The 27,200-nt window shown below is 46.2% G+C and overlaps 2 protein-coding genes across 9 annotated transcripts in view; both read right to left on the bottom strand.

Moving 5' to 3' along the window:
- The window catches only part of LOC115405032 (receptor-type tyrosine-protein phosphatase mu), a 150,645-nt gene extending 133,827 nt beyond the window's left edge, over positions 1-16,818 (bottom strand). For all 8 annotated transcript variants that reach the window (XM_030114447.1, XM_030114450.1, XM_030114448.1 and 5 more), the window contains exon 1: positions 16,617-16,818. In XM_030114447.1, coding sequence (XP_029970307.1) covers positions 16,617-16,689 — 73 coding nt within the window. In that variant the 5' untranslated portion in view covers positions 16,690-16,818. The remainder of the gene's footprint in view (positions 1-16,616) is intronic.
- A 6,277-nt stretch (positions 16,819-23,095) lies between these two features.
- On the bottom strand, positions 23,096-23,995 carry LOC115405735 (leucine-rich repeat-containing protein 30). The gene has a single exon (XM_030115416.1). The coding sequence runs from the start codon at positions 23,993-23,995 to the stop codon at positions 23,096-23,098; it is 900 nt and encodes a 299-aa protein (XP_029971276.1).
- Between the last annotated feature and the right edge of the window lie 3,205 nt (positions 23,996-27,200).

The raw sequence follows: 27,200 nt of genomic DNA, 5'->3' as shown, positions 1-27,200 counted from the left end.
AAAGAATGTTAATTACATGGAAGAAAATGAATGCGCATGAATGCATTAACAAAAATTAATAGGACTAATCCTAACCTAGCTTTTCTGAGTCAGGAGCTCCAGGAGAAGCTGGACAGTCTTGGGGGATTTCTTCAATTAAAAGTGTGACACCAGAGCTGGAACCTGGTTATTATGAATCCCGCCCCACCTCCGTTTCATCTCCCAGCCAAAACTCACAGATTTTCTTGTTGTCACTGTGAAGGCAGTGTCTAATTACAACTCATACATAATCTTTTATGGAAATGTTTTCGCCGTCTTTGATCTCGCCGCGGTGCCGGGGACCGCCGGATCACAGACTCGGGCGAGATCTGTCACTTGAGTCAGAAGAAGAGAAGTGAAGTGGAAGGAAATCTGATTTGTTGTGATGCTTGTCGGCCCGTGAGCGCGGAAGGACGTTTGATCAGGTCATTTCGTGGATCGTCTGAAACAACATGGTCAAGCCGCCCGCAGCTTTCAGAGCAAACGGGCTTATCCTCAGATGTGAGCCGGTGACGACAGAGGACAGACGGGGATTTCAACACCTTTCACTTTCCGGATTAATCTTTCCTGAGCTGCAACCAAATTGCTTCCATACACCATTCTTTAAGTTAATGAACTCCCGGCTATACGTCAGAGCAGCCATCCTTTGTAATGAACTTTTAGATGACTTACAGAATTCTGGATTTCGATAGAAGAAATTAACACAGCGAGGAGAAAGAGTTCCGCAGCGGCGGGTAGAGCTGGACCTCATTTCCTTCACCAGCAGCCATAGCATGAGAGTCGACCCCTGTGGTCCTCAGTGAGGCATAAACACAACCGGGGGCGTGACAGATAGAGGCCGGCTGCACCGCGCTCCTCTTACCGACAGGAAAAGGTCAGCGCCGACACCCCGAAGACGCCCCGGAGCTCCGGCGGACATTAGGGAGCCCCAGCAGCTTTCCGTGAGGCAGGCGGGTCAGACGGGAAACCTCGGGCGCTTCCAGGCTTAAAGCGCCGGCTAACCCAAATCGCCATCCAGCCGGATCCGGCCGGGAAAATTCCAGTCGGAATAAATCGGTGCGGGATTTCTCTTCTCATAAACAGAAAAACATTTCATCAGCGGGAAGCGGCGTGTTGATTAATCACTCGGTTGTTTCTGCAGCGATACCTCGCTGTTCGGTTTTTAAAAGGCCATTTTCAGCTGTAAGCGCCCAACGTTAGGCTCAATTCGTCTGCACCGCGTTGAAAAATCTCAAGAGGAGGAGACAAAAGGAGAATCTGCAGTAAACAAGGCAGCCGCTTTCTGGACGAGGTGTGAGGAAACGGGCTCGTGTGAGTCAACAGGTGTGAAGATGTTTGGAATACAAAGTCCGGATAACAGACGGAGTTGTTCGCTGAGTTTTTGTGCTGAATTGTTTTTACTGCGCGGGGAAAAGGCCGAACCAGTGAGAGAGCGGCGACAATTTGGCTCCACCATTTTTTTGTCCTGCAGTAGTCTCTGTATTGTTTATTTCCGTCATCAGTGCCATCAAAACGCCGTTGCATGTTGCCTCCGTTGCACATTTTAACGGCACTGATGACAGAAATAAACAATACAGAGACGACAGCTGGACAAAAAAAATGGTGGAACCAAACTGTCGCAGCTCTCTCACTATACAGTTCCTGGAAAAGGACCAAATTTATCTCTCCTGTACTGTGACTGAAGCAACCGAAACCAACGTCTCATAAATGTTTTAAATCATTTACACCTCCATCTACTGAGCATGTGCAGAAGAAATATTTATTAAGTGGCGTGCGAGAGCAGCAGCGGCAGCGTTCCAGGAAGCTGTGTTTTCCTCCGTTTCCACGGAGATGGAATCAGAGCTTCTTCTAAAAGTTCCACCCCAGAACGCTGAGGGCCATTTCACCCTGGCTGCGCTACGGATCCGGCACGAATGCGCTCCGGGAAATTACGTCACACAGCAGGAGCTTCAAGCGTAGATATATGGCCGTAGATCTGGCTACTAGCATTAGCCCCGCTGTAATAAACAGCTGGATTTCCACCGGACGCCTTTTACTTGTGGCTTGACGCTCTGCTGATTAACAGAGTCACAGGTGATCCGACAGTGGCTCTATTTTCTGAGCATACGGCAGCCAACACGCCAGGGATTGGACGAAAGATTACCCATAAAGCCATGGACGACCCGATGCTGGTTCTTCAAAATAAAAATTCAACTTTACACTCCGCATATTTATCCGGTTGGGATGGCAAAACTCCGGTGCAGAGCTCCGAATCCGGTGGATATACAGCCCTTTATTACAATGATTACAAAAACAACAAACAAAAAAAATTAAAAAACACACACACAATGGGGGCTAGCTAGTAGCCATATCTATGGTCATATATCTATGCTTTGAGCGCCTGTGTGTGACATAATTTTCAGCAGCGCATCTGTTCCGCATCTGTTCAGTGTAAAATGGCCCTAATGCTGGTTTTTGCGATCTTTTTTTTTTTTTTTTTTTTTATCAAAGCATCAGTCTGTAAAAGCATTTTAAAACTACTCATTTTCATCCAACTTCCAAATTTTCAAATGTCAGGTTTTCCAGACTGCACGTTGTCCACCGAGCATCCTTTGTTAGAAAAACACCAGAGTTCTCATTGGCACCGATTAAACTGGTTTATCAAGAAAAGCAACGCGTCGGTCTGGATAATACATCTATAAGACGTGTCTCTGAAATGTCGGCTCCATTTGTTTAAGTTACCTGAATAAAAGCTGAGGGCAGAGGAGGAAGCGGCGGGGAGTCGACTCAGACAAACACGGCAATTCTGAAGTGTGAACCAAAGAGAAAGACTTGGGAAAGTATAATGAAATAGAGAAGATTGAGCGGGGAGGCTGTGCTGAGCAGAAATGTGGTTACCAGGTTACCGGGGCTATCTTTGGTCAGGCGGTGTCGTCGCATTTGCAGGATTTTGATGAGGAGGCTGTAGGTGTTTCTCTCCCTCTGTGTGTTCTACAAATGAACATGACGGCCTTAATTCGGTGGTGTGAGGGTCGGACCCGCCGTCGCCGCCGCTTCCCCCTGCCAGTCTGGCTGCTGCCTCGCTCGTTCCCCGGCGCCGCGGTGTCACCAATTAGCCGGGGCCTCGGTTTCATTAAGGCGCGGGCGCCGCAGCCCGCCGCCTTCTGTCACTCGGCTGATAATAAGCCCGAGGTGGGGGCTGCTACCTGACACGGGGAGGAAACACCGGCCGGCTACTCACAACAACACACATCAAAGCGGGCGCCGCGCTGTAAACACCGTCCGCCGCCGCGCCATTACGAGCCCAGACGCCTACAGACGGCCTGTCTGGCCGCCGTTTGTTCAGACGTTCGTGGAGATGAAGCCTGAACCAATGAAACGCGGAACGAGAGACCGGCGGAGGGAGGGGAGGAAACTAACAGGGTTGATCCTGACCGGAGTCCCGCCGGCCTCGGCACGCCGCCGTTAAAGGTAACGGCTTTCAGAACCTGACTGGGGCTGGATGTGACCAGCAGGAGGTTCGGCTACGAGGACGAGGCACAATTTTAATACAAGAGATGGAACAAAATCAGCTGTTTAACATCAGGAAGGATCTGAAAGGCTACTTATGCATCCGTTTTTTTTAAAAGTAACCTTCAGATGGATCGGACTGAGACTTCAAGTTTGGCGGACTGTAACTCTCTCTCTGTTTTATGTGCACAATGTGGATCAGGGCTGTCAAACATAAGGACCGTGGGCCAAAACGGGCCCGCAAGAGGCTACAATCCGGCCAAGCCACCAAGCAAACAGGAGAAATTTTTTAAAAATCACATCTTTTTTAGAAAATGAATTTCTGAAGAGCAGCAGACACGACACGGCACTGAGATATCAGTGATGCTAGCATGAAAGCTAGCGACCTGCTTGACGTCAAACTAGCCTCGAAGCCATACTGTCAGGGCAGAGTTTGGAAAAATACCCATCATGCAATAGCTGGAGAAGTTTCAAGGACGTGTCACAGAATTTTGCACCAGAAAGTATCTTTAAATTGGCTTTATGTTGCGATTGTGGTAATTTTCTGTAGTAATTGTTTAGTTTTGTGAAATATTTTGTTTTCATCATGATGACATTTTTATTGGTCTGATTCTCCTACGAAATAGAGAAGTACGTGGCTGCTGAATTGAAACGGTGCAGATCATCCAATAAAGTGCCAAAGCTGAGTGTTTCCAGTAGTTCTGCTCATCAAGTAGATGTTTTTTAGTCTTAACACTTAACAGTAACACTTCATTATCAGTCTTATGTTTAGTTAATCACGATTAATTACTCTTTGAGCTCTTTCAGCTCATAACGTAAAGCATTCGTCAGTCCAAGCAAACCATTCAAAAGCTGAATTTAAAGTCATTGTTGAAGTTTCTGCATGGAGACTTCCTGCAGCCACTGATTTCTGACCAGAGCGTCTTGATTGGGAATCAAAGGCTGAGAAAGAATTTCCTTTATGACCTTGTTGGATTTTCTTTCAAAATAAAGCGCCATGTAGACCAACTTAATACAATGTCACTGTTAAAAATAGTTTTCAAACTAAAAAAAGCCCTAAGGCTAATTATGTGATTTATCACAAATCATTAATCGTTAGTCATAGCTACATTAATTAATCTCGATTAAAGCGATTAACTCTGACAGCCCTAATTTTTACACTCACATTTGAATAAAACATAATTAAAATGAAAGTTGCTGGTTATTGCTTGCAGTCTCTGGAAATACGAGTTGATGATAACAATAAACTCCCTTACAAACTAATTTTTCAATTGAATTTACAGTCTTCTAAATGTAGATTATCTTCTGACTCAAATGTCAGATGCAATCTGACTCACGGTCCATCTGATGGAGGCTGCTGCTGGAATCTGACCATACGTACGGGTAGATTTTCAGGTCCACTCCCCTCCACAGTCATCAGGTCTAGTTTTCTGACATTACACCGACATGGAGATACGTTTTCCAAATTTTAAATCACAGCCTGTTTTCCAGAGATTCCAAATGAGACCAGATATGTCACCTTTCCTCACAGGGGCAAACAAAAAGTCCGGCATCCAGCGCTTATTAAGTTGGGAGCATTTCCGAGTCCGGTCACACTCCGTCTGCGGCGCACTGATCTATATTTCCTCCCTGCGTTTCCGGCCATGCCGACGCCATCCTGACAATTTGGAGGGAGCGCAGCTGGGGTGATGCCGGGGCGAGGCTTCCCCCCGGGGGAGGGAGGCAGAGGAACCTGGCGGGTTGAAGGGTGGAAGGAAGATTTTCAGAAACACAGGTGCTGCTGAATATTAGTCTCACGGCAAGCAGCCGGGGCCCATGGGAGTGAATTATTCATCCTCCTGGCCCAGGCAGAGCACTCTCCGCCTCGCCAGGACGCCGTTTGATGCTGCTGTAACTTTCCACCGGCGAGGAGAAAGGCTGCGGCGCCGCTCCACAGGTGAGCAATGTCGTGTTCGAAAACTCAGCGGCGCCGGCTCCTCGCTCCGCTCAGCTTTATGCATTCGGTGAAGTTTCACCCGCTGTTTTGTTTTGGGGAAACTAAATGCAGAATAAATCTTGTCATCCGTCCACGACCCCGGCTGGCTGTGAGGGCAAAGGTCAACTACAGGCCTTATAATTGCAGGGTTTTTGTGACCGTGGCGGAAAAACGGCTGCTTCAAGCGACGTTTACTTCAAAAGTTGCATTTTCGTTCAGTGTCTCCGAACACCGCTGTTGTGTTAACGTACTTTGTTTTTTTTGTTGGGGTGTGTGCGTTTGGAAGGGGAAAAAAATTCTTAATCATACGTTGTCAATCGATATGTTTTCCTTTTTTTTTTAAACGCACTGTGATTCAAAAGAATAAAAAAAAATATGCGCCTAATTTGATTGCTGATGATGAAGATGATGAAGATTTCTCGTTTGAGAAACAGGATGCTAAAGAGGAAAGTCAAGCATGTGACCGAATTATCTTTTAAAACTACATCGAAGATTTGGTTTGTCAGAAAAATGTATTCAATGGGTGAAATATACAAATTATACAAATATTCAAATTCTCATCAACAAAATAATACCTCAAAACCATTTAGTTTACAGCACTCAATTAGAGGATGTCCGTTTTCAGTTTTGAGCTTAACTGATGAGTTTGGTGCATTGTTGGTGTATAAGATAAATGCAAAATCTGTAAAAAAAAAAAAAAAAAAAAAAAAAATGTAGAAAAAAATGCTCATTTGCAATCATAGCAGATGGTTTTAATATTTTAGGCATCAACATTACCTCAGATAGGTTAAAAAAAAAGTTCCTGTAAACTTTAGCCTTCTGGTAAAAGCGTTAAGTCGATGGTCAGATTTGCCCATACCCACGAAGGGGCCAAGAAATATTATAAAAATTATATTTTTGCTCAAATTGCTATGTAACTTTCAGATACTTCCCCTGACATTAACACCTTCTTTCTTTGACAACGTAAATCAGTTATTTAGTCAGCTCATCTAGAATAATAAGGTTCCATCTTCAACCACTATATCTGCCCTGTGAAAGAGGGGGAGGACAAATTCCAAATTTCAGATTGCTTCATATGGTGGCACTGCTGACCTCAGCTTCACACCCCCTCCAGACTGGATAAATATGGAACAATATACTCATCATTTATCACGTTAAACTCTTCATTGGAGAAATGACACTAAAGAAGACCGAAGAAACAGATCAGAACGAAGCCCGTCTGAAGTCCCAGAAACAAACCAGAAACACGCCACTTCGGTTACTACAATTTAAATGGTTAAGAAGGGTTTAAATAACTCCTGAAAAACCTCGTCACATGTCAAGTCATGTTCCTGATTAATGTGTTAAACGAACTCTTCTCCACTGTTTATGTGAAACAGAAAAAGGTCATTAACTGTATGTCTGAGACGTTTAACGTCATGATGTGTAAATGGGGCCTCAAAAACGTGCAGAGGGAGAACATGGGAACTCCACATGGGTAGGTCGCTACAACCCGGACTCGAACACGGGACCTTCTCTCGGAGCGCACTGCACGGCCAGTCACACCGCTATTTAATTCAATCTGCTGCTGACTCCGGATGAGGGATTTTAAAAGCCTGTTTTCAATAAAGTCTCAAGGCTGACGAGCGCAGGAGTGGGACTAATGTAAGACTCCGACAAACTGAAGCAAAAATAAAAAAACATGCCAAGAAAACTGAAGAATAAATATTTGTGAAATGAAAATATGCAGCATATGTAGGCGGCAATGAAGAGAAAAATCCACTTTTTTTTGACTGCAAGTACACGGTCAACCTGCTTTCATTTGCAAAAAAACAAAAACAAACTTAATTCAAGAGGCTTTCTAATGCTTTTAACATCCTGAGTGTGTGAAGAGCCGGTCGGACGAACCGCTCCTAGCAGGAGGAAAGAGACTTTCCTCTGCTGCTCCAGGTTCTCCGGCCACAGCTACACTGCGGTTTTTTAATCCGGAATCAGTTTATTACAAATTAAGTAATTCAGAATTAAATTCTTTTCTGAGAGAACGGGAAACATGTTTATTCAATCCACTTAATTCCACTTTAACTCTGAGGGTTGTGGAGGTTCTGATTGGACAGCGGGCGGAAGTGACGTATTCATAATAAGGTGTTTACATGGTCATTTTAAAGCAGAATTCATTTTTACTCAGAATTAAAGAGGAGTTAAGAGTCTCATGATGGGGCCACTCTGTCGTTAAAATGTTCCATTTTCTGTCATTTCAACAAACCTTAATGGTTATAATGGTTAATGGTTAAAAATACACTACATGCATGTTCATGTTCAACAGTGTTGGTCTGCTGCAAAAGCCTGAAAGTTTTTTGTTTTTATTTGGTTTTTCAACTTTACTTTAATATGTTCATTGTGTGGAATCAAGTTGAGTATCCTGAAAAAAAAAAAAAAAAAAAAAATTGATCAATACTGTTTGTCTTGCTTTATAATGGCTCCAGATAACGATAACCAACAGTTTGCTTGCGTCGACACAAGCTGCAATGAAACAAAAGAAAAAGCATTTTTTTTGTATCCATCTTCCTCCAGCATGACAAAGCAAAGTTCGTTCGTTTAGTTTCTCTTCAGCCTCTATTTCCCACCTTCAGCTCTGCTCCTGGTGTGAAAAAAGTCCCATTCAGAGATCCAGGAGCAGCACAGATAGGACAGTTAGCTAAAGTCAGACTGAAGGAAGCGATCGTTTAGCGAGCGTCTTCACTGATTTCCTTCAGGCTACAAAGCTCATTAAAATGAAAAATCCAACATAAGGGTTTGCATGACGCGTGGCTTTTCAGTCACTCACAATAGAACGATAACATTGTGAATCCTCAAATAAACATGCTAATTCTGCTCTAACCTATTTAATCTTAATAATATGTGGCGCTGGAAGAGTGGGATTGATGACAAGGTGGCTGAAGAACCAACCGATGCTCCAGGCTTTCCACATTAATTACTCCCTCTTTTGCTCTAATACCAATATGTCTGCGAGACGTCACGTCCAGCAGGAGTTCTCCTCCCGGCTGGCGGCGAGCTATCATTACAATCAACTTGTCAGATTTCCACCGGCTTGTTTATTCAGATGTGCATTATTCTAAAAACATGTGTTTTCAACTTTGTTTCCGTTGGCGACGCGGAGATGCACCCACACTCCTAATGACTCCCGTGCCCTGTAATTTCTTCAGCGTGGAAAACTCTGATTACAGGGTGGGAGTCAAGCTCGGAGCTGAGCATCATCTTTTCCAGTTATTGTTTTTTGCGTTCGCTCCGTCTTTAAACAGGCCCCGCAGCTGTTGAGGCTCAACAGCCGCTCGGCTGAGGCGGCGTTTAACAGCGGAGAGCCTTCCAGCCCGGGGCTTGCCGGCGCTCCGCGCAATATCAGCTCGGGCAAGTTAAAGGTGGAAGGCGCTGGAAACCGAGGCGACGCCTGTGGAGCCGGCTGACTGCGATGGCGGACAGCGCCGCGGGTGACCCGGCGGCCCCAGAAGAGCCGTTAACCTCGTCAGGTCCTCGTGAGCCGAGTGACGGGCGAGCAGATGGTTTGAGCCGTTCGACTCAACGCACAAAAACACCCAACAACAGCGCCCGCCAGTGGCCCAACATGAGAACTGCCACCGTTTTCAGTACGTTACCGAGTTAACATGGACCTTATCACAAATGGCGAAACTAGCAGGACCAATTCAAACACACAACACCTCTCATTCACAGTCCCACATGAAAACTGTAACTATCTGCAGGACAAGAAAACAACAAAATAGAACCACCAATACCACTTTCAACATCGGAGCTTCGAAATAAACCACAAAAACATTTAAACCTCAATCATCTTGACCCATAATGCACTTGGGCACCACCGTCATGGCGGCCTCCACTACAAAACTAATAATGTATGCGCTTCATTTTCGATAAATAATCTGCAATTAAATAGCAGATAAACAGCTTGGAGCCGGGGGAGGCGGGGCTTAGTAGAGATTCCACCAATCATGATGATGGACAAAATAAATGGATGACATGAGATTCAACCAATCACCGCCGTTTATTGGCTGTGGTTCGGGGCGAATATAAGTTCATCCATTGCTGCCTGGTTTATAAACGCACTGAAACTGAAGAATGACAAAAATATTAAACATTTACCACCAGCCGCGACTGCTGTGCTTCTATGCGCCCACAAGGGGGCGCAGGATAGACTGTCAGAAAATAGATATTTTGGGGACACGATTCTGCACCCTCAGCGACCAAAGTGACGGCTGAGGGCGCAGGGCTGACCCTGCGTTCGACGATTCATTCCAACCAGCTACATCAAGCTCAGGAGCTTTTTGTGAACCCTATATCTCTGTGGAAAGTGTCTCTGAGAGTACAGTACCGCCATTAAACTTTCGCCTGGGGAATCGGTCATACGCAGGTTTGAGCTCTGGGTCGATACAAAGGAGCCCCATTTAAAAAAGAAAGAAAAAAAAATAATAAAACCCCGAGCCCAGCCCAGCCTGGGGAGGTCAGAGGGCTGTTTACAGAACAACGCTCTCTTATCGGCTGGATGCTTCCCCGAGGAGTCTCCACCGCAAACAGATAACAGCCTGCAAATAGGCAGCCGAGTGTGACCGATAGGAGCATAATCAGGTACATTCTGCTTTGGGAAGAGCAAGCGGAGGATAAGAACGGGTAATATTGTACTTGACTGTTAGTTACGCCATCATGAGCCGGAGGGACGCCTCGGCTTGAATAACATTGGGTCAAAGAGACAAATTACACTTGAGTTTGGCTCACAACATCATAGAAATGTACACAGAAGTCGATGTCGTTCGCAAATAAGCGCCGTTGAACAGAACCGGTGAGGCCCGACGCGTCCCCGGGGAGCGCTTCATTATTGAACAGTTAAATGTTCAATAGGTTCAGCTCAGGCAGCTTTTAGCAACCAGGGCGGATCGGCGGCGGAAAAGCTAATGCAAATAACTGGCACTCAAACAAGGCCTAATGCATTAATGACTGCGTGACGTGCGCTAATGTGACGCCAGCAGATCCAGACTGACAGTAATGGAGAATTTTGCCCCTGGTTATACTCATAAGGCCCGGATGGGGAGAGGAGGAGGAGGGATGTACACCTGCCGGCTGCCTGAGCCTTGACAGAAGCCTAATAAATAACAGGAGACAAGGTGAAACAGCAGTGAGCCCCCCTCCCCCTCCCTCCACCACCTACACCACCACCACCACCGAGCGAGCGCGAGCAGGCGAGCGGCAGCCCACGCAGACAGCTTCCTGGCACGAAACCCAGTCTCCTCCAAGTCAGCGAGTGCTCTTGTCCCGCGAAGGAGGCAACTTGAGTTATTCATGGAATTACAGAAGAAACTTTGCACCTCTTTTTTCCCGGCGACGTGACCGCAGCGCTGGAAGCGGCGGAGGGACACTGTTTTATTTGACAGACTCGAAATTAAGCGTCACGCCCCGGGGTCGAGGCTATAGAACGCTCACCTGAGGCAAATATCAAGGTGCGCTCTATCAGAATCAATTCCAATTCACATAACAACCCCCGGGTTACGGGCGGCCACGCCGAGCAGATCCAGCTGATTGAACAGCAGCTGCCGGAGATGAATGGGGAATGCGCCGGGGGTCGAGGTCAATCCAATCCTGACAGTAAAAAGCGCTCGTGCGGCCGTCGCAGACACAGATTTACTCCTCCACTTTACCATTTCTGTAGGAGACGAGCGAAAGTGATCCGACGCGCAACCTGAGTAACGAGGAGGAGGCCGAACAATCAATCGAGCAGGCAGGCTAATGTCCTGATTAAAACTGCCCCTCCTCCTCTTCCTCCTCCTCCTCCTCGTCACCATTAATAACAGTCGGGACCCTCGGAGCATTAATTAGTGAAAACTTCCAGCGTCTCCGAGCCACCTACGACGAGCGCAGACTTCTGTAAACATGATCCGCTGCACAGTGAGCCGTTGTTTTTCCTACAAGGGATTTTTTTTTTTTCTTTTTTTCTTTAGACACGGTGATGAGATCACAGAACTGTTCAAGCATGCCACACACACACAGACAAACACACACACACACACACACAGCCGTCCCTCCCTCCCTCCCTCTCCGTCTCTTCATTAGGCAGCCCCTGTGCTGGCCTGTGTGCGATTCATTAGCTTTTATCCTCTTCATTTGAAGAAGGAGCTGTGTATAATTAGAGCGTCTCTGTTTGTCCGGCATCCTTCACGCAGTCACATCTCCCGGCATTATCATTCCGGCGCAGAGCTCCCGGATAACGCCGCCACATCAGCCGCCTCGAGAATGAACTTCAAACTATTACCGCCTCTCAAGAATGTAAATAAAATCACTGGCAAATCAACAGCTAATGATTGAATGTGGAGTGGCACTCCAGGGATATGAGGGAACGGCGAGCCGTGTTGGTCGACTCGGCGCTCCAACATGGTTTACTTTGTTTCAAAGTGCTCATGATGGACCAATTACAGCTCAGTCCACCAGCACTTGGACCGCCGTGTGTTTGTTGTCGTGTTTTTTTTTTCTCTGCTCTCCAGCACTTAAACTTCTGAATGTTTGTTTTTCCCGCTGCTGGCAGCTCTCATTTTCAACTTCACACACTCTCCTGTTCATTCTGTGTAAACCGTAGTGTTTTGTGGACACAACTGTCCCGATTTGAGACGATTCTTAAAAATGTTAAAAAAAAAAAAAAAAACTTACATAAGTTCCTCACATGGTCTTTGCAAAAACAATGCAATACAAAAAGCCTCGTCACAAACAAGTGGTTTAAGTACATTACTGTTGAAGTAATATGGAAAAAAAATCAATTTTTGAACAAAAAGAACTGATTTTAAAATCGCCAAACAAAAAATCCTGATACTTATGTGAGTTCATTTTTCCCACCTCTATACAAAAGTGCCATAAAATCCTTTAAATTTTAACTTTTTCTTGATGAAAATGTTGACATTTTCACAAAACCAAACAATTACTGAGAAAAATGGCCACAGACGGTACTGAAAGTCTGAGATCAGTGTAGAAACCATCAGACCAGATCCATTAAACCCAACTGATCACTGCACGCCTTCGCCCATCGAGAAACAAGAAACCGTCAAATCCACTTCCAGGTTTCTAGGATTTCAGGAAAATGTGATTGATTAGAGCCTTCTTCAATGAGAGGAGGATGACATGAAGACGTCTTCATTGTGATTCAGTTACTCTCCGTCCGAACACAACCTGCACTCTCCATTAGGAGCCTTGGTTTGTCTTGGGCCGAGTTGCACATTAAAAATGTTGCGTTCGCCGTGTTGTTGAACTCCTGGAAGCCTCCGCTCTCGGCCGGCCACGCAGCGCTCTGCTTCATCAATCTCATCTTGAACGCGGCGAAATAAATTTTTCAGAATATTGACTCCGACTTCCGTGACTGATTTCACACATTTCCTAGAATCCCTTCCGGAGAACCGACGCAGGCTTACAAACCTGCCCAACCAGTCAAAGCGAGCCTTTTCCTGCGGAGTGAAGCGTTTTGTTATGCTGATTCAGAAGGTCTAACGAGAACAGAAACAGATCTGCTGGCTGCCAGACGCCCGGTTTGGCTTTTAACTCTGAAAACACAATTTCGATCGGAACACTGACAACTGATTTGGACGTTTTCTGGCTTTTATTCACACTCTTGAGGTGGCACCGTCGTATCTGAAGTGATCTGGAAGAGCCAGCCGACGACACCCCGCCCCGCCCGGACTGAATTATTCTGTCATTAGCTGTCATGCTGAAGGCGTCATGTAAATCAGGTCCACCGAAAGAAACGCTGCAGTGTGTTGGACCACTTTTCAGATGATACTACTGCTGCCACCACTTCAAATGCTGGTTTGAGAATTTCCAAATGCTATACGGCAGCGCGTAACACTTCATACTTCTTAAAGTTACCCCCCACACACACACACACACACCTCCCCATGTCTACCAGCCAGGATCAGTCTGAAGACAGCTCTGCTGACAAACGCAGCAGACCCTCTTCCAGAAGTCGCACATGTAGCCGCGGTGTTTGAACAGCTTCAGTAAATCCGTGTTTCCGCTGCCTTCATTATCATCATAATAAAAAAAAAAAAGTGTCTGAAAAGCAAAGTTACAGAAGAATGTAGACACCTCACTTTCTGCTTTGTACTATCATCAATCACCACCCAGCCCCCCCCTCCTCCTCCCCCCTCCCTCTCCTAACATTGGTTGAAGCCATCGTTTAAAAAAAAAAAATAAAAAAATCACATGCATATTTAATTTCATTCTCCACTGGCTCACACAAAGGAAACTGCCACCCTTCAGGACACCTCTCGGAAAAGTCTCTATTAAATCTGAGTCAGCTTGAAGAAGAGGGGAGAGAAAAGAAAGAGGGAAAAAAAATGAAAAAGAGAAACATTTCATGAGTGGGAAAACCGGCTAAGTTATTGCCGGGCTTCAAATGAAGTGCTGTTTATCTTCTGGAGCAGGCGATGTGTTGTTTTACTCCTTAGTCACAGCTTGGATGGCAATCAGGATCGGTCAAGCAGGACACTATCAGCAGCAGTCACTCCGCGGTGACAAACTGCGGCGCCGCACTCCCGGCTCGGGCATTATTCTCCACACACGGCTCGCCGCTATCAGAAAACAAGGCAGGTTTTATGGCTGCTGGAAAAGGTGGTAAACATAACAAAGCGCACGGCTCCCTGGAATTTAATGTGCTTGGTCAAAAGACGGAGTATAGATATCAAAGGCCGGGCCTCCTGGAAAACAGAGGATCTGTCCTCATACGTGAGAAAACAAAGGCACTGGCCATACACAACAAGTGATTTATACTGCTGGGCTTTTTCTCTTTTTTTTTTTTTTTTTGCTCTGGGTGTGAAACTCCAGCGTTCAGTGGGCGCTGCGAAGGCAACAAAAGAGCAGTTCATCTGAGAGCAGATAAGCAGGTGCATAAACAAGTTCGCAGCAGGAGATGAAACCGATACGGCGTGATTCTGATCACACAGTGGCTTCTGTTTCTTCGCCGGCAAATTAAAAGACTTCCAAAAGGACCCTCGGCCGTGATGGGATGGAGGCTGCACAGTCACAAGGTGCCCAAGCGAACCCGCGCTCTGGTTACTCCCCTGATCTGATTATCACATGGACTGTTATCACATGCGCTCCATAACAAATGCCTCCTGCCGCACGCGGGGGGGGGGGGGGGGGCTCGTATTTAGCCTCTACCTCGCCATCCGTGTGTGGCTAATCCGTCACCTAGCCTATGAGTAAAATACACCCAATTGATTTCTTCCTGGTTTACATATTTACACACACACTCGTGCAATTAGGAGCACATTTATCGATGGTTTCAGCACCGCTGGGAGCCCCGCAGTGCAGCCCACTCCAATAAATCTCCCCTTCCAGAAGCTGCCAGCAGGCAAAACTGATAAAGCTCAGAGAAAAACGCAGAGGGAATACTCAGAGCTGCGGGGCGAGAGAGTTCTCAATCACTAAAATTGACTGATGTGTTGAAACATGGAGGCATAAACTATTTGTTGACTTTAAAACGCTCAGTGGAACTTCTGTAGGTCTTCAGATCTCCTTGAGAAGACAAAGAAACCTCTCAAGTTTGGGGACGGCAGTCAGAAACACAAATCAGACAGATGTCACAGTAAATTGTTCCCAGAGTGAATCTGAATCCATGATCTGCGTGTCTGAATCTCAGTCTTTCGCTCAGAGCAGGTGAACTTCATCATCTGGGCTTCATATTATGTGTGAGCCATGCTGCCCCCAACAGGCTCAATGGAAAACACGTCGACTGTTGAATCCCTCAGCATCCACCCAGAACGACTGAAACCACTCACACAACAACGGAAGCCACACACACGTTCAGATATTTAAAAAAAAAAAAAAAAAAAAAAAAAAAAAAAAAAACAGCCCATTTGATCTGGTTTGGAAATGCACTGGCAGTATGGATCAGCCTCTGTTCTCACATTGATTTGTTTGAATATAGGCTAATGCGTCTTTTTCCACATACATAATGTGAGGGATCACCCCTAAAGGGCCTCATTTAGACTCTAAATGGTAAATCCCCTGGAGCAACTCACGGTCATCATATTGAAGGTTAAAGTCTGCAGTGACACTGAGCATCTCCAGTAAAGCCTAATGTTGAGATTCCCTCAACTTTACGTCTTTGCGAGCCTGTGAACATGCATCGTTTGTCTCAACCGGAGCGGTTTGCAATGGAAATCTGTTTTTTTTTCCCAGCATTGATGTGAAACTCCAAACAAAAGTCACAATGCAAACACTTTTTAAACGCAATATAACGTAACGCCAATTGGAAAACAGCACAGATCAACTTCTGAACAGTTGATTCAATGAAAAAGCCGCTTTGGACACATTTTACGCACGTTCTTATGATGACAAACATGCATAATAATAACAGAAGAAGACACTTTTTTAAAAACATCCACGCGTAAAAACAGCAATTGAGAGGGATTATAGGTGAGATTCAACATTACGCACAGAAGTTAACGTGTTTTTAAACTCAACCTGAAAAGTAGAGGTGGAATGAAAAAGCTTTACGCATCAAATAGTTACGGCACGCACTGTATGCTTTAGGAAATGCACCTTGAAATGTGTTTTCAGACAGGAAATTTGGACATTATTGCTTAAGTTCACCTCGAGTTCAGTGAGAAATCATGACAGGAGGTCTCATTTGGCTTAACGCGGCGCCGTGCAAACAGCAGCGCGAGGGGACACAAGCGGCGCGTGAATCCCTCAAGGTTAATCACATTAGACAGCAACTTATCAAGATAAAGTTAGACGCAGACGCCGGACTCCTTCAAACTTGGGGGCTCCGGGAGCCGCAGACGGGGCTCGGGAACGGGCGAGGTGTCTCCCGGAGCGCACCTGCTCGCCGCGCGCAACAGCGGCGAAGGTGACGGGAACACACGAACCCAAATGTTTACAGAACGGGACTGTGCAAATCAATTACCGACACGCGCGTGCCATGCAGCCTGCATGCAAAGGTTACTTTTACACTTTCACCAAGGAGGTCATTTAGGCGACAGAAAAGACGGACTGCGTGCACGAAAGTCAAACGAAAGAAGTGATTTCGGCTGCGCCGTCCCTCCTCATGCCCGGGCTTCCACGCAGCGAGGATCGGGACCTGCAGACGTCTCCAGGTGGCCGTGCTTACCTTTAAAAACTTCCCCTCTGGCGGACAACAACAGCGTGATCGCGGCAAACACGCAATTGATAACTTTATCCATGTCGGCGGCGGCGGCGTCGTGGCGTTAACCCCCGGGCGCGGGGTTAACTGCAACTCTTCAGGCTGCGCAGGAACTTGAACCAGACCCGCACTTTTCTTTCAAGGGAGGGGGAAATAAAAACCTGAAAGGCTGGACCCTCCGTCCCTCTGGCGCGCTGTCGGGGGGAGTGAGGAGGAGGAGGGGAGGGGGGGGGGGGCTGTGGCCGTCACGGCTGCTCCTGCGCCCGGCTTGCTCCACACTTGGAGGAGGAGGAATGGAGCGAGCGAGTCCGTATTCCTCAATTGCGCTTAGGACTGAGTGGTCCGACCGGCTGCGGCTCCACGAGAGCGGCGGCTGTGCGCGCGCTGTCTGGCCGGTAGAGGGTGCGCGTGAGGCCGGTCGGCGAGAGGGAGGACGTTCGGTGCGTCTCTCCTCCTCCTCCTCCTCCTCCTCCGCCTCCTCCTCCTGGATCACCTGTGGGCGTTGAACCAGCAGCCACCACGTTAAAACCCGCTTTAATTCTGCATTATTTAGAGGAAAACTTCACTCTGAAAACTTCTGCCTGTCATTTCTCTTTTCAAATATTGCGCATCGGAGGCTGAGTGTGCGCGCTTGGCACAAACACGCAATAATGCGTGACCGTGCAAATACTCTGGTTTCTGCAGGAAACACACTCCTCTTCAAATCATGCATCTCAACACACACTAGGTTTCTTTTTGTCTTATTCTCTTTCATAACATATTGATCTATCGATTGCGCTGCTCAGATAATGGATCCTTCAGAAACTAATATTTCAACAAACTTACAACTTACACGGACATTCTATCTAAGGAAAATTAATAAAATGCACAGAATCAATAGATTCTGATCAATTATATGCTAATTTGAAGCACTATTGGTAGATTTTTGCACAAATAAGGGATCTGTTGTTTTTGGTAGATGGTGCAAATCGCCTGACTTCCCTCCATATCAAAGGTAAGAAAGCACTGACATTAACTAAAGTCATTACGCACAAGTGTTTCTCAAGTTGCTATATGCATGGACGAGTGTTTTGGTCTATTTTTTTTCTTTGTTTGTTTGTTTTTTTCTTGAATAATTGTAGCTACAGTTTGTTATCCAAGATCAGAAGTAGCTCTCTCCCCTGGTCCCCGGGGAGACTCCTGCCCTGCATGCTTAAAATGTTTACAACATCTGACTTAAGTGAGCGTTGTAATCAAGCCGGACCCATTCATCTGAAGGAGCTGCAGGGAAACATCTGAAACATGCGGGGCAGCCGTCCCCCAGGACCGCGATTGGGAAACTCTGTCCTAGATAGAGCTTCCCTGCAGTATCCTCCTCATCCGACCAATCAGGAGCAGCTCCCCAAAAACAGGAGCGAACCTGAGGAGTCTGGTCAGAGGAGAAAGTTACCATCTATCAGCTGCTGATATCAGGTGATATACTGCGATTTGATATGTTGATATTCCCCTAAAATATCATTATCCAGCATTATCCACCTCAATCAGCTCCTCTGATCTCCATTTAAAACCTTATAAAATACATTTATTCCAGCTGCTGTACACTACTCATTTGCCACAATTAATTATGTAATTTCAAAAATTAATACAATATCAAATGAAACATGAACCCTAACAGTTTATACCAACTATAAATATTATTTATTATTTATGTTATTTAGTTTTATTGGTTTCTTATGCTCAGGTAAACTGCACCAAAGGGAGTTGAAATCAAATTTTGTTATACCCTGTGTAACAATGACAATAAAAGGCTATTCTTTTTCTATTTCTATTTTTTTTTCTATTTCTATTGTAATAAACAGAGATGGATATAATTCAGGTATGTAAAACATTGTGGTTCAGGTGTCATACGTTTCATCTGGACTAAACTGATAAAATAGTCCCAAAATAACCAGTAGATTAGTTTTTTTTTTCTTTGTTGTGGCGCAAAATGTTCTGAAAAAGTCAATATCTTAGCTTCTCTTAACAAATGTGTTTAAAATTCAGTCTTTCATTTGAATTTTTCACCATTCACTTGGCCGGATCGTGCTCTATAGTGTCCTGGTTCTGGACCACAGACTTTATATTTGACACCCCTGATGTTAAAGTTTACCCAGTTAATCAATCACCCTCAGAATTTATAATTCAGCTATTTATAGATGTATCCTTGCTTCATGCGCATGTCGTCGGGCGTAACGTCAGGATGTTGATCACTGATCGTAAAGCTTTGAACGTATCCAAATTTACTAAAGATTACCTCTAAAAGGCATTTTCTGCCCTAATTTATGAACTTTCCGCATAAATTCCTAATCATGCGTCACCTTGAGCGTCCCGTCTGGTCAGATTTCCACATTGATCCCATTAAAGGAAACTCATGTGACGCTCCAGAGGACATCATCAGCTGACCTGCAGTGGCAAAGCCACGCCATCGCACGCATCGCTTTTCCCCCGGCTACGATGAATCAATAATAAAGCTCCACGTATGCAAATATTTGTTTAAAATTAATCCTATCTGAGATGTCAGGCACAAACAATGCTACAATGTATTTACCAGCAGAGCGATGGGGGATGAAAAAAAAAAAAAAGCTAAACAAGTAAAGACAAAGTCGACCAATGTCACTGCCTTATTGTTTTTGCATGCATAAACACAGGAGGCCGTTTCACTGGTACCAGCACTTTTCATGGCTAATTAAAATGCAGCCGGATTGACATGGCTCCGCTTTTAGTTCCAAAATGACCTCCTGTCCTCAAGGATGTGTTTATACGGCCACGCGGCCGTCGCCGCTCCACGTAAGCGCGCAAACAATGGTATTCCGTAACAGACGGCAGCCGCAGTCCTCTCTGTCGTGTTTAGGACTGTCTTGGCTGCAACAGTTATGCTGCCGGGAATCCGTGAATGCCAGCGTGAGCAGCGCCATCACGGGAGTCGGTGAGAATGGAGCCTCCTGTGATTGGACGGAGGAGGGAAGGGGAGCAGAGAAAGTGTGTGTCTGTGGCCGTGTGACGGACGGAGTGTGTGTTCTGGTGGTTTTATGCCATAAACACAGTCTTGAGTCACGTTCAGGGCCGCGTTCTGTCTGATGTCCTCCCACCGACACAACTGACCATTTAGAGAGTGTCAAACATAAGGCCCATGAGCCAAAACCGGCCCGCAAGAGGCTCCAATCTGGGCATTTTTTAAAATATTTCTCTGTCTTCTGTAGCAGGAGGTTTCAGTAAAATTGCCTTCATGTTGAGATTGAGGTCATTTTTGCATTAGTTGTTTGACTCTGCGAATAAATGGACATTTTCATCAGGCATACTTTAAAGTTCATCATGGCTGCATTTCTGCGGTCCGGTCCACTCTGGGTGAAACTGGGCTGAGCGTGGCTGCTGAACTAAAATGTGTTTGACAGCAGCCCTGGTTCAGAGACAGCACCAGTCAATCCCAGATGTGTTGATGTGAAATGATTTTTGACCAGATGTGTTGTTAAAGTGTTGGAGCAAAACCTGATACTGGCCAGTGCTCTGTGTAATGTGTGTGTGTGTGTGTGTGTGTGTGTGTGTGTGTGTGTGTGTGTGCAATAGGAGCTGGAAAAGCAATGTGTGGATGGATGGATGATGGATGGATGCATGACCTTCCTCAAAACGTCACCTTCATTGGGAGAAATGATTCATTTCAGTAGTTTAGTCGTCACTGTATCGTCCGTTTAGTGTACCTTTAGTGTGACATTTCACCTTCTTTTCATTGATGTTTTAAATTTACTTGAAAAAAAAAATCTTTAACTGAAAGAACTTCATCGTTTGACTGTGATTTGATCGCTGTTACTTGTACCCGTTCCTCACTTCAATTATTTTCTGATCATTTGCTCATATTTCTACCTATATCACCCTTTATTTCGTTTTATTTCTAGTCATTCAGTTCTTTTAAGTAGTGATATCTTTTGTTTTGGACGTACCGGCTGCCTCCGGATCTCAGCCGATAACAACAGCATGCCGCAGCACCTAATAATCTGACATGTTGGCCCGCCACGTTTTTTTTCTCTTCCTCTTTTATATCCTGTAACCTTTCACCAGCTCACTTTTTTCACACTCTCAAAGGAAGGCACACAAAAGCCGTGACATTACACTGATTGGTTGACAGGAAGTGCCACCAAATTGATGCCAGACTGGGATCAAAAGACTCCATATTTAGGCCTCAAAGGTTATGACAGTCGTCTGGTGTTTCAGTGACTCACTGCTGCTGAATTTTGAACAATATCCTGAGCGACTGAAGAGGCCGTATTGACATTTCATTGTGGCTAAGCACCGGCGGCGGAGGGAAAAACCTGCTGGCCTTCAGCAAATCCATTTTCCTTCATATCTCCTCCTGCGGGGACAGTTTATATCAGTTAAATGTTACAATGATGAGCTAAATGACACTTTGTAATTGACATAAGTGGCAGTATAATGCTTTGTCAATAAATGCCAATCACCTCGCCCTATGCGTGGAGTCTCGGTGTGACTGAATAAATCACAGAACTTAAACTGCACTCCAAAGAAATACTTATTAAGCCTCTCCTCATGTGGCTGCCAGACAACAGAGGTTTTGTCATTTAATTCCATTGTGATTATCCCGTGCCTTGATTGTCAAAAGCTCAATACGAGATTGATTAGCTGTCCTTCATTATGGGAAGTCACTGGCTGCCGGTGACGCTAAACTGTTTCCTAAGCCTCGGCTTATGAATGCAAAACGCCTCTGAATGAAGAACACAGGCGCCAATCTGCCCTCGCCCGGTTGTTATATTTTGCGCCGTTGTCTCATTATAAAGTGAAGTTATTGGAGCACATAGCAATTAAACGGGATCAGAAAATCCTGCGAAGCCCGGTGACTGCAGTCACGTGCCATCCCCTGTGTACCGCTCGCCACCAAGTCGGCGCCGCCGACTGCTGTGAAGCTGATTGCCAAACTGCAAAGATTGACTTTAATTTGTTGTCGCGGTGGCATTGTGTGCTTTTAGCAATTCATAACAGGGACCTTGGTTTTTACTTTCTTTTTGTCCCGCTGTGCTTATCTATGGAACTGATGTTAGAAAACCACAACACTTCAGCTGGTTTACACTAAAACAACATCTTTAATGGAGCTTTATTTCACAACACGTCCCACGATCGCTGTCCAGAACAGAGACTCATTCACTTCATGAATGCATGGTTTGTGGAGGGAGGTTGAAGTGGTTAATGCAGTGGCTCTTACTGACCAACAGGGGTCGCTTTTTCCTCTGTTTCCAAAACCTTTCCCATCCTCTCTGTGCCTGCTGCTGGAACCTGACCTTTGTGTCAACCCGGCTGTCAGAAACGAAGCCCTCACTGTGTAACGCGACTCTCATCACATCATAAAAGGGAAACATTATTGATATTCTAGATTATAACAGTTCTTTACCGGCGGCTTAATGGCGTTTTGTAGGATTAGTTTGGAGAAACAGATCAAGTAGCTCTTATCTTCAGTAACATAATTAAGAAGCAGCCGGGAACGCGGATGGCTGATCCAGATGAAATGTTGCCGGAAGCAGAGGAGAGTCCAGCTGTAATGCTTCAGATCATTTGTTACCACAGAACCGTGAGCTGGTCGCGTTTACATGACCGAGAGTCTGACTCAAAATAACCCTGTAGAAAAATGTGGAAATCATTCAGTCTCGTCATAAACTTCGGCAGGGATGGCAACGCCTGCATGAAATGACTTGGACAGCTGAGCAAATACTTTTGGCAATATTGGCGTAACTCTTGAATTGGTGACCTTCTTCAGCTTCGTCTTTAATGCTTCTGTACTGAACTTTCTCCTCAAGCACAAACAGACGAGCTGTTCTGAAGGCTGCTGTTGATCCGTCGTTTCGCTCGATCAAACGGTACATTTCTCTGGATATTATCAATCACATCATGCACTCTGTGTTGTTTTGCTTCATCCTCAGTGTCAGAAAACAAAGCAGCCTCCGAGGACGAGCCGCTCTGATCAGATGAAGTGGAACAACTTTTAATCAGAGACCGGGTCCCCGTTCGACTGAGCTGGATTTATTTACAGATCTTAAAGCTCCTCCTCTGCTGATGTCTGTGATCTGAGAGCAACGAAGCAGGGTTGGATCATCTGACCGGCACCGGAGCGCCCCCACACCTCAACCAACGTTTAGACCAGCACTCACCAGCTGTTTATTTATAACCAAACTATTACATGACATAAAAAAAGAAACAAACAGGAAATGTGACTACAGCATGGTTGGGCTTGAGTCCTAGTCTTTGGCAGGCGGTTTGAGGTAACGGCGGACTCGCAGCATGACTGCCACGTGCCGAGGGCCGGGTATGTGCCAAAGCATCCCCTCGCAGCATGTAAACACACACACACACACACACACACACACACACACACACACACACACACACACTGGAACCCCACTCCAGCGTCCAGACAGAGAGGTAGCTCCTCACGTGGGCTTGAGGTAGTTGTACAGAGCGCTGAGTCCACCTTGCAGGACCTCCTGGATGGGCTTGAGGAGCGGGTTGTGAACGATGTGCAGTCCTTTGTCCAGCGGGTGGCAGGCCAGCCGCCTCAGTCCGCTCAGGAGGTACATCTCCACCGGAACGCTCTGCAGCTCGTTGAAGTCCACGTTCAGCAGCTCCAGAGACTCCAGGAAGCACAGAGTCTTGGGCAGAGTGTGGATGCTGTTTCCCTCCACGATCAGGATCTTCAGGTTCACCAGGTCCTGGATCTGGTCCGCGATGGTCTCCAGGCGGTTGCAGGCCAGGTGGAGGAAGACCAGGCCCTTCATGTTGTACACGCAGGTGGGGATGTGAACGATGTGGTTGTGGCTGAGGTTGAGTTTGGTCAGGTTGTGCATGGCGGCCAGGCTGCCGGGCAAACTGGTGATCTGGTTGTTGGCCAGGCTGAGCACCTCCAGGCCGGTGCAGGAGCCCAGCTCCTCCGGGACCTCGCTCAGCCGGTTGCGGCAGGCGAAAAGCACGCGCAGCTTCTTCAGGAGGCCGATCTCCGGCGGCAGGCTGGACAGGTTGTTGCCCCACAGGTTGAGGATGACCAGGTTGTCCAGGGTGCCGAGGGCGGGGGGTAAGGAGCACAGGCAGTTCATGGACAGGTTCAGCTTCTGGAGCTCCCGGAGCTCCCACAGCTCGGAGGGGGTCTCATCCAGCCCCCGCATGGCCAGACTGAGGGTGCTGTAACCAAAGTGCACCGTGGCATGTTTGCGGATCCTCTCGGCAGCAGAGGACAGGTTGGGCTGCTCGTCTCTGATCGCGCTCCTCCTCCGCTGACTCACACTCACCTCGTTCAACTCCTTGTTGGACAAACTGCGGGACTGCTTCCCGCCCATCGTCCTCGCAGCGCTCCTGATTCTTTCACTGATATCAAGATGTCAGCATGCGATGGGCTGAGTCACCGACTCTTGCAGCATTGTGGGGATTGTTAGGGATAACGGCTCCTGAAGGATCTCCGCGGTTCTCGAAGGAGCCACGCAGAACATGGTCTGCCCCAGTGGCATCGCGGGGTTCTGGCCGTTGTGGATCCTCCTGATGTTTGGCAGCAGTCACACCGAGTCCTGGCTGGGTTTCTCTGGCCGAGCTGAGCTGCCGGCTGCTGTAAGGGAGCAGTTCGGGGGGGTGGGGGGTGGGGGGGTGGGGGGGGGCTCGTGGTTTTTGCGTCTCACAGACCAACTGCCCCTGTCTTACTGGATTTCATTCCCCAGCTGGTCCTGTCACTTTTCACGTCCACAGATAGCACCGTGCTCCCCACCCACCGCCGAGGACCGGGACTGGGGATAGGATGCTGTGTGAGCTCAATCAGCTGAGCCCACCGCCATGATCTCACACAACACACGGAAACGCCGCGGCACATGCTCCACACGCGCCCAGGTTTGTGAGGACGCTGCGAGCCACAGCTGCTGTCTTTTTAAACGATTCTGATTCAACATGCCTTCTTTGCGAGCCCTCCGAGTCTCAACTTAAATATGGCAGCGAGCTGGCAGCCGTGAAAACACTGAATCATCTCTCAAAAAAGTAACAGTTCTTAGAGGTATTATGCGATGGTACGAACTGGTTTAGTCTCAAGTGCAAAAGGACATGGAACATTCCTGCGAGTTCCTAGAAAACTCCGCCACCGCTCCAACTTTCATTCATGTGGCCCTGGAGGGGGAGATCTCTTTATGAGGAACAATATACTGCGGCGCATTTACATTTTTGAATTTGTCTTTCCCCCAAGCTATTAACACACCGATGTGGAAAGTTTCTCATGCTTCTCCCCCCCAATGGGCTTTTTAAGCAACTCCCTGACATCCCCCTCATGAAGCCATTTGTTCCACTTCTCCTTTCAAATGTCAAACAAGAAAATCCTCCATTACAATGTGTCTTTATTTGCTTTGATTTGTGTAAATAGTGTCTGCGTGTGCCGAATCAGCCCTAAGTCATGGAGACGCGCAGATATACCAGCATGCCTTTGGTGACGCTGCACTGTGAAAGCATTCTGTCTGTCACAGAGCTGCTGTGGTGGGAGTCAGTGACGAGCAAATACAAGGCATTGTTGTTGCACTTGAGCGGAGCTTTCAGGAATCTGCACTTCATTCACTATTTATACGTCTGTGGCCACAGATTTGTCATTCGTTTGACAATAGTTACATAACTGTTCTGCTTATGTTTTCATCAATTTCTTCCTTTAACCTTAAAGGACTAGTGAATGAGATTTTATAGACAAAACGCAGTGTGTTCAGTGTTTTTGATGCAGTGCCTTGATTTGCGAAGTGGTACATTTGTGCATTGGAATGAATCAGATTGCACTCCTGCTGTGAACGAGTTATCGCATTTTTTTTTTTAAAACCCAGATTACAATCTAGTTTCAAAGAGAATTCCTGCTCCATGCAACACCATGCAATCATTTATCAAACTAATGAACTTCCATTCATCGTCTATATCACTTTATATAACTTAGTCCCCATTTATATTACAACAACATTTAAAGGAAGAAAGCATCTTTGTTGCATTTCCATTTTAGAAAAGCTCTGCGTTTCCATGGCAACATTATGAAACAATGTCTGTTTAGATGAAAATGGAAGAAAGAGAAAACTATATATATATATATATATATATATATATATATATATATATATATATATATATATATATGTATGTATGTATATGACGCCATGTTTAATATAATGCAATAAATTTACCTTAAGCTTGTTGACACTAAATGCTTGATATTGACCTTTAGTCAAGTCTCCGGTCCTTACAGACGCTCGGTCAGCTGTTAAATGAAGAGCCATCTTGTTTCGTAACATCTGTAAAAAGCGTCACACGAGCGGGATTACATAAACGCTGGAGGTGCTAGCGTGAGCTGGAACTCGATCCGCTCTCCTCGACAGCCTTGCAGAGTCTGACCAATACTTGAAGAAGCCTCGGTCATCATTCTTCTGCCGGTCCGGTAATCAGAGTACCGGGATGACAGTTAGCGGCGATCTCCGGCTCCGGGGACTCGGTGGCTCGGCTCGGAGCAGAGCCGAGCGCCGCTACATCAGCACTTATGAGTGACAGGCTGAAACATGTGTCTGCTGAATTGGACAACAGAGCAGTTGAGGTGGATTGCCTATTTAGATGGCTGCTTGTGCAGCACGTCTCATCTGGAGGATTCTGGAGGAAACGTTTATTTTCTCATCCCGATAACTTTCACAGAAACCGGCTGACTGGTGGATTTCTTGTGTGCACGCTTGCTTCAAAACACTTCATCACAAAGTCTTTATACGGCCCTGGGTTGTTCTGAGGAGGCTCGCACTGCTGATCTTGTGTATATGTGCACCACGGCTAATTTCACAAACAGCGGGATTGCTTTATCCTGCCATCCGCTATTTACATGAAAAATGACACCTCAGCTGTAAAACCATCAGAGCATCACTCCCCCATGTGCAAACACATCCCGGAGTGGCAACATGGGGCTGGGAACACATGCTGTCAAATATGCAGAAAGAGCCGAGCTTCATATGCATATCGCTCATTACGGGTCGACTGTGGAAAGAGCCGTAATGGATGTACAGACGGAAGGAGGGGCTGAATGGACAGAGGCAGCAGAACTGCTTTCTGCCACGGAGAAATGTCATCCTGACATAGCTCTCCATCACTGAACACTTCATCATATTCTTTTGGGACAGATCTTCATTAAGCATTTTTTTTTTTCCTTCTTTTTTGTCCCCAAACAAATGGTCCCTTATACTCGAGGAACAGATGTGTGGAAACAGCTTGAGATTTAAATTACAAGAAAATGGGATTTACCATTGCTGTTGCATTCACACAACACCTTAATACGGAGTCCCATTAGCAGCAAATGAGGATGAGTTATTCACTCAGAGAACAGTTACACCCTGCAGTCCTCAGGGTGGCAAAAATGATCTCATCTGAGAAAGCTCATCTGGTTATGTGGCACAATAATGACTGTGGATGAGCTACCTTTAGAGACTCCACTTCAAGATATATACCATTATTACTTGTTCATTACTGTGGAGGCTTCTGGCGATGACAGATGATATATGGCCCCCA

Source organism: Salarias fasciatus, chromosome 18 (assembly GCF_902148845.1).
Source record: "Salarias fasciatus chromosome 18, fSalaFa1.1, whole genome shotgun sequence".
In the NCBI taxonomy this organism is placed as follows: Eukaryota; Metazoa; Chordata; class Actinopteri; order Blenniiformes; family Blenniidae; genus Salarias; species Salarias fasciatus.
This window is presented reverse-complemented; position numbering and strand designations above follow the sequence as displayed.

Coding starts and splice junctions, on each gene's coding strand:
- LOC115405735 (XM_030115416.1), bottom strand. CDS start 23,995: ATGGGCGGGAAGCAGTCCCGCAGTTTGTCCAACAAGGAGTTGAACGAG.